Source organism: Corvus kubaryi, unplaced genomic scaffold (assembly GCF_017639235.1).
Source record: "Corvus kubaryi isolate FWS band 111438036 unplaced genomic scaffold, C.kubaryi_AGA036_p1.0 74, whole genome shotgun sequence".
Classification (NCBI taxonomy): Eukaryota; Metazoa; Chordata; class Aves; order Passeriformes; family Corvidae; genus Corvus; species Corvus kubaryi.
In genome coordinates this window covers 18,389,954-18,397,311 of record NW_024582061.1, presented here as the reverse complement: position 1 = coordinate 18,397,311, position 7,358 = coordinate 18,389,954, and the positions used below count along the sequence as shown (strand labels likewise).

At 45.5% G+C, this 7,358-nt stretch overlaps 1 protein-coding gene across 4 annotated transcripts in view; it reads right to left on the bottom strand.

Annotated features, from left to right (window-relative positions):
• GRIN2B (glutamate ionotropic receptor NMDA type subunit 2B) overlaps positions 1–7,358 on the bottom strand; it is a 241,102-nt gene that overhangs the window by 94,941 nt on the left and 138,803 nt on the right. For all 4 annotated transcript variants that reach the window (XM_042050518.1, XM_042050517.1, XM_042050519.1 and 1 more), the window contains exon 5: positions 921–1,035. In XM_042050518.1, coding sequence (XP_041906452.1) covers positions 921–1,035 — 115 coding nt within the window. The remainder of the gene's footprint in view (positions 1–920; positions 1,036–7,358) is intronic.

The window sequence follows — 7,358 nt, the reverse complement described above, 5'->3', positions numbered from 1 at the left end:
CTCATTTCCCCATTAATTTCTTCCCCGCTTTCACCAAGCAGGCCACTTGCAAGTCCATGCGGGGAACAAGCAAGGCAAGGAGAGAAAGCTTTCTGTGCATGGTGGGACAAAGGGCATTTTTCTAAGCCATACACATGATCACATCCAGACCAACTTCTGCTTCAAATCTATTGAGTGTTCTGATGAATTCTCCTTCCTTTGCTCTGACTTCTCACCCCCATAACTTTTTTATACATTTTCTTAGCCCTTAAACTACCCCCTCTGCTTCAATTGAAACCCTTTGGGAATGCTTGTTCTGAGCCTGGACCACTGACATTTGTGTGGGAGGTGAAATGAACCAAAACTTCCCACTAACTCAGAAATTCACACCATTTCTAAAATGGTGCTTTGGGTTACATGCAAATTATTCCAAAATATGCAAATTTGGATCTTTGAACAACTCAATATGATCTCACGTTCACATCCTGCTTAATGCACCATCCAATTGCAAGGGACCCTGGCCAGATATATCAGGCACAATTAACTCTGTCATAAATTACTAAGTGTGGCTGTAGCTCAATCACAGCCATTTAGCATACAGAACTTCACTGCCACCAAGCCATACAGAGAAATATTTTTGTCTCAGCCATTGAAACTCATGGCACAGAGGAGGTCTCTTCTCTGAAAGGCTGGAAAACTTACGTTCAGAGTTGCAGAAAGGAAGCTGATGAATTTTTTATGCATGCTAATGGAAGACTGTAATGGCATCCTGCATGGAGAAGACAGCAGCCTGGGCATTGGAGATACCAGTGGTCTGGGATACAAGAAGCAGATTGCCAGCCCTTGACAAGAAGTACAGAAAGGTGGGGGGGATCATTTGCCTGGAGCCTTCCCCCATCTTCTTCCCTCATGCAGTTTGAGAATTACCAAACATATCCTACCCTCTCCCACTTCCTCTCCTTGGTCAAAAGGATGATCACCAGCTTGGGATGCATCTGGTATCCATCCTCACTGAACGACAAATTCCTGCCTTCAAAGGTGACATTGATCAGGTACCTGCAGGAGAGAGAAGAGAGCAAGGAGAACATTAATGCTTGGAAACCAAATCCAAAACGAGAGCCTGCCTTCCCTCTTCAGTTCACATCAGGAGGGTAGGAGCACAGTGCAAACAATGGAAAATCTAAGAGGAAAGGAGTTAGAAAAACAGGACAATTACTCCAGGAATGGGGACAATCAGGCAAGGCAGGGCAATTGCCCCCATTTTGTGACTGAGATAGGGAAGGATGTACTGGGTTGACTCTCAATGAAATCCTGAAAGCACGTCTGAGAGTCACACACATATATGCCCACAGTCCCTGGTTTTCCCCTACCTCAAAGGGCAGAGGGATCCATAGCAATCAGCTGTGTAAACACGCTCCACAGCCTACACTTTGCTCAGTCTCCAAAGGAGATTTTGCATGCCATTGGAGAACAGTGATGACCTACAGGTGAAGCAAAGGAGACAGCCTCCCCCCAGCCCAAATATTGAGGCAATGACTAGGGAAGCAGTGGAGAGAAGAGGCAGGAGAAGCATACCTGCAAGAAGCTGTATCCCTATCAGAGCCAGCACACCTCATGGGACCCAGAATGATCTCATGAAGGAGTTTAGGAACCGGAATAATGATGTGGAAAGAGCCCAGTGAAAGTCCTTTTTCTTAGGGACAGAGTCGAGCCTTACACCCAGTAAGATCAAACTAAAGGGTGATCAGCCCTGCAGCCAACATCAGCGATTCTCTTTGTCTGGAAAGGCCCCATCACTTCTGCAGAAGGCACTCCCTGCTGGGGCATCTCATGTCAGCTGTACAAATGGACAGTTAAACAGTCCGGGCTTCAACCTCATTTATCCTAAAGCCTCCTTACTCAGCTCTGGAAAAGGGAAGAGCTTTAAGTGGACTGAGATTACAGCTACACTCAATTTCAAGGCCTTGCTGCATTGTGAAAACATGTTAAAATGGTGTTGCTCTAAATAAGAATCAGGTCTATTGTTTTCTTAACTGTCAGACCATCTAGAAATACACTGTAGGGAAGAGGAGGTAAATACACATTTCACAGTTCAGTGGTTTATATGACATCTCTGTGGCACTCTGACAGTTTCCCCTGTTCATATATTTCACTTCAATTCACAATCCTGTTGCATGAAGTAGATTTTACCTTTGTAAATCCGCTCTGGCACCAGTAGCGTCACATCACCATGAGAGGCAGAGGTGACCAAGCTGCCTGCAGGGCTAGCCCCTGGACTCTGCACTCCCCTACTTTGCACAGTTCTATAAATTACACAAGCAACATTTCTATTACAGACATGAGTGGTTCTTCTGCTCTATTACACCATGACATCAGGAAACATTTCCTAATATTCAGCTTCAATTTATCCCTTCTGAACTCAATTTGAACCAATTTCAAGAAAATAAATAAGAGGAAAAAAAAATGTTCTTTCAGTGGGTTCACGCTTTCCTACTATCTGCACAAAGAGACCTCCCTGCCAATCTAATGAAAGCATTGTATCAGGGAAACTTCTTCAACAAATGAAAAAGCAAGTCATGATTTTAGTTTCTTCCTTTTTCAAACTTTTTTGTTCTAACTTCATTAATCAACCAAATTATCTCCTAACTCCCCATTGCCAAGTGCAATCAGCAATTATGTTTATTTCTAAAGGAAATTCCACACTTGCGCCATGTTGTGACCTTCAAGGGACATGTTCAGCGTTGGAAACACAGCCATAAGGGAACCCAGCATGAAACATCTGCAACAGGACAATTTTCAAAGGCAGACTATTGGTTATTTTCCAAAAACCAAAGCCATTTGGAACCCAAACATTGAGAGAACCCCAAAACATCCTCCACCTGGAAAATCTTAGCCACGCTATTGATTGTAATGGCATAAAACATCCCATGTCAGGACCACACATGATCTTTTTCTGGCACTTTTTTCCCAGCTGTGTGAATTTTTCTGGTACTGAAGAATGTCAGGCAAGGACCACTGCCAGGTATGTGCACCCTATAAGACTTAGTTAAGGCTCTGGTGGTGGGAGGGATCTTCCAGTGGACCAAGATCACAAGTTCATGACTTCTCTGCACTGGCCACCTGAGGAAAGACAAAGAAAGGCTCCAAGAAGATGAGGATGCCATTAGCGTGATGGGAGTTGCAGCTTTATATGTCAGTAATGAGTAAGTAATGCCAACATCTAATTAAACAAACACCAATATTGAACATTTCTCAACCCTTTCCTCTCACACCCAAGAATGATTCCACTAAAGGAATCTCCCTTGCACAGCCTGACAAGAAGAGTTCACATGAATCAGCAACAGATATGGGACAAGAGGGTGTCATTTATGTTCATTTTCACTGGAAAGATTAGAACCTCTAATAATAATCAAGGCAGGATCATCAACGACTCCGATCCTTGGAGACGCCTTGAGATTTACACTTAAAGCAGCACTAAAATCCCTTGCTTCACACCTTAATGACTGAAATTAGTCTCCAAATTTGGCAAAATAACTCTTCAGAGTGTTTTCTCTCCAACCCATTAGCAATATGTTTACAAAAGTTTTCAGGAGAAGCGCAGAAGAAGTGGCATCCCCCCCAGCTTTCCCTGTTCTCCCATACCTCACTGGATCCTGCCACCTAACACAGAGATGCAGGGTGAGAGCAGCTCACAGGGAGCTTCGGGGCTTGCTCGGGTGCACTGAGCCTATGTGACAAAGCATCAGGGCTTGAAGGACTCCCCGGCAGGCCGAGTCAGCAGCATGCTGCAAGGCAGCCACACTCGAGTGGCTCTGCCCTCCATCATTACTGCAGCAGCAGTCATCCCCTTCAGCAGCACTGCTGCCCTGGTACACCAGCACCACTGCTGCCTGCTCTGGGCAGGGGGATTTGTTTCCTCCCTGCAGCCTACACACACTCCAGTCCCTAAACAGGCAAGCAGGGGGCTGAGAGGCTCCCTGACATGGCTGAGCTGAGCCACCAGCTGTAACAGGGGCACAACACGAGGGCAGCAGGTTGTGCATGCAGGTGAGGTAAACCAGGAGGAAACTGTGCCTGTAAAAATCTTAATCCCTGCATGTTTGGGACTCCAAGATGGAGAGAGTTAGGGAAAGAGAAAGGGGGCACAGTGGGGGCAGACACAGGCAATTTAATTTAAGTTGCTAGAAGCACCTTTCAGCAAAAGATTTTGCTTATGTGGGAATTTCTGGAACTACTTGATGCAAGCACAGAAGGGTTGAGCCCTTCGCCAGCCAGATGCAATGCCCAGACTCAGAGGGGTGAGAGCAAAACATACACAGCCTGTGGAAACAGGCTGACATCGTGAGCCCTGTGGTATGGACAAGCAGTCAGGAACAAAGGGACGTGCCCTTGGGCATGAAGCAAATTAGACCCAGGGGGACCTAAGTCCCCATCCTGGGCTCTGAGGTAACATCACCCATCCTAGATGTAAGGCTGTCAGCCCTGCAAGTTAAAGGAGAGTGTTTTAAAGGCTGGTTGGCATAGCAAACAGAGCATTAAAAACACATCAGATGGCCAATTTAGGACCAGCAGAGAGATGATGACATTTTAAATGGTTTCAGCCAGTGATGGAGAAAGCCTGGAGACGCAAATGTGGTGGGCTCAAGGAGCTTGAGGGAACATAGAAAGGGCTAACCAAATTTTTTCTACCCCAGAGACAGATGTGAAGGAGATGCATTTGAAATCAGCACTAGCCACTCCTACTTCTGCCTCCAGTGCCTTGCTTGGAATCAGCTCCTCCTGAGCCTGCTGACCGGATGGGCAAATTTGGACATGGCATCGGTTGACTCCATCACACCCCCTGCCTCACATGTGTGCAGCACACACACACAAACACACACACTCCCTGTGTCCTGTCAGTGTTTATTATGCTTCAGTGAGACAAGCAGCTTGTCTGAAATGGTGTGATTATCCTTACATCGATCGCTTCCCTGAATAAGACAGACCATATAAATAAAACAGCCTCTCCACAGTCAGCACTGGGGAGTCATCTCAGCAGCCCAGCACACAAGGGAAAAACAGGGTGTAGGTGGAGAGTGGGGGAAGAAAAGCTGTGAGATACCTTTTACCTTTGCAGGGTAAAAGGCAGGTGGAATGTGATGCAGGATAAAGAGATGGGGATGCAAACCACCATCATCCTGTCTGGAATCTCACTGTAATGGGAAACACTGAGGCCACTTATAACAGCAGTGAGATGAAAGTAGTGAAAGGCCTTTACCCCACAGAATCTGCACGGTGAAATAGCCTTTTTTCACCCCTAGAGACAGTGTTAAAAATCCACCAGTCTGAGGTATCAGGGAACAGACCCGCTTCATGCCCAGGAAGGAGCAAAAAATAAAGCATGTTACTGCATCTCAGTAGAAGTGCCCACAGCTCCAAACCATGTTCCCTCTCTCAGCACCAGCAAGACCTACCCAGCCTCACCTGATGCAAACAACAGGGCCAGAGTACATCAATCCAGCCCTGCAGCAGGGTCCTGCCCATCCCTCACACCTGCTCCTGGACAAGGATGGACAGACAAAAAGATGGGTGGACTCAAAGGACAGGGAAAAGGGAGTCTAGGACCAGTACACTTATCTACAAATGGGAATTCTGACCTTCAAGGGGCAAGTGATTGACAGATGAAAGACTTAACCAGCACTAACTATGCTGTTAATACCTTCATCTGAGTGACTGAAATAGTGTTGATTTTTCTAATGAGGAAACCACAATAGATCCCTTTCATTTCTTACACCTCCATTGTCCAAACCCATGGAAAGCTTAAAATAATACAGATATTATTTCTCCATACCACTGTTCAAAATATCTGTGGCTGCCTCTGACTCAGAGCACAGCCAACTCGCACACAAGAGCCATCCAGACCCAGATGTGTGTGCATGAGGTCTCTTGAGGTAACACAGGCTCCACAGGATTTCAAACCCAATTGCTTACCCCCCAAAATGGTGAGCCTTTGATCAAATCAATCTGCCTGGGCCTTTGATCAAATTTCACTATGGCTGGTCCTGATCCCGGCTGAGGTTCTTTCAGAGGTTCTCCCATTGCTCACTGCCCTGCGCTGTCCCTCGCATTGCTGTGCTGCCAGTGGCTTGTGGAGCTGTGAAAGGCAGGCACATCTGGCTGTATCTGTAACATCTGTTTGGTGTCAGGTACAATTTAGAGCAAAAGGATTCCATGCAAGGGGCATGACTGCAGCTGATTTTATGTAACAAGAAGCTATAATGAAGAACAAAACCAAAACAAGTTAGAAAAAAAAAAAATAGAAGCAATCACTGACTAGGAAAATTAAATCTTAAAGGAATGGTATCTCACTCTTTTGCATTTGTTTCTTTCTCTTTCACTGTCAGTGGTACCACTGAATATGGGAAGATGCACCACAAGAAAGAAAGTGTAGAAAAGAGTGCTACCAAATTCCAAATTGTGCAGGCATCCTCCACTAGAAAATCTTCCCAGACTACAGCCTAAATTACTTCTAGGAATCAATCTTACCAGTAGCCTTAGAGAAATGCCCAGAGCTCAAGATTGTTTTCATTAAGCAAAAAGGTTAGGAGATCATCTAGATTAGGAAATATCCCTCAGGCTAAAAGACAACAGAGATATAAGCGATTAATTTGGTTTGTCTCTGCCGTCCATACCTTTTTAGAAAACAAGAGGGCAGCTACTGGGCTGGAATAAATCAGAGATATTCATGTGACATCAACAGAGTGATACCGTTCAATCCACTGAGATTGGCCCCTCACCTCCAGGAAGATGAATTTTTTTGGTGTTTGACCCTGACCTCTTGAAATAACCATTTCTGGTGGAAAACAAGTTTCTACTGAACTGTCCTTGCTGTTCCTCCAACATATTTAGCAGAGTTGCTCTGAAAACAATGTGTATGTGTGCTGAGACTTCCAAGGGAAAGCGTCTATGTACAGTGGAAGGATGAATATTTTCCATCAATCCCTCTCTTAATCTTAAAAAAAATGGTACTTCCACTTTGTTTCCCATTTCTTCTATTTATCTACCATGAATTTGTAATTTCAGAAAGACTGAGCTGACAGTTCCTAGGGACTGAGGATATATCTATCCTTGGAGGACGCAGGGAGCCACAGCAATGGCAGGGCTGCTCTCCTACACACATTGCTTGATCCTAATGAGACGGGACCATTCCTGAGAACGAGAAGCAAAGCTCACTTTCCACAGTGTGTGCAGCCCCAAGCCTCCCTCCTGAGAATGTAAGAGGAGACTCATCACCGCAGTACAGGGTTTTGCCTCACAGGTATCCATCAGGAAGCAGACAGGGTGGGGGAGTCATTGTGCAGGGTCACCAAATTACCTCTCAAAAGAGAACATGGGGTCAG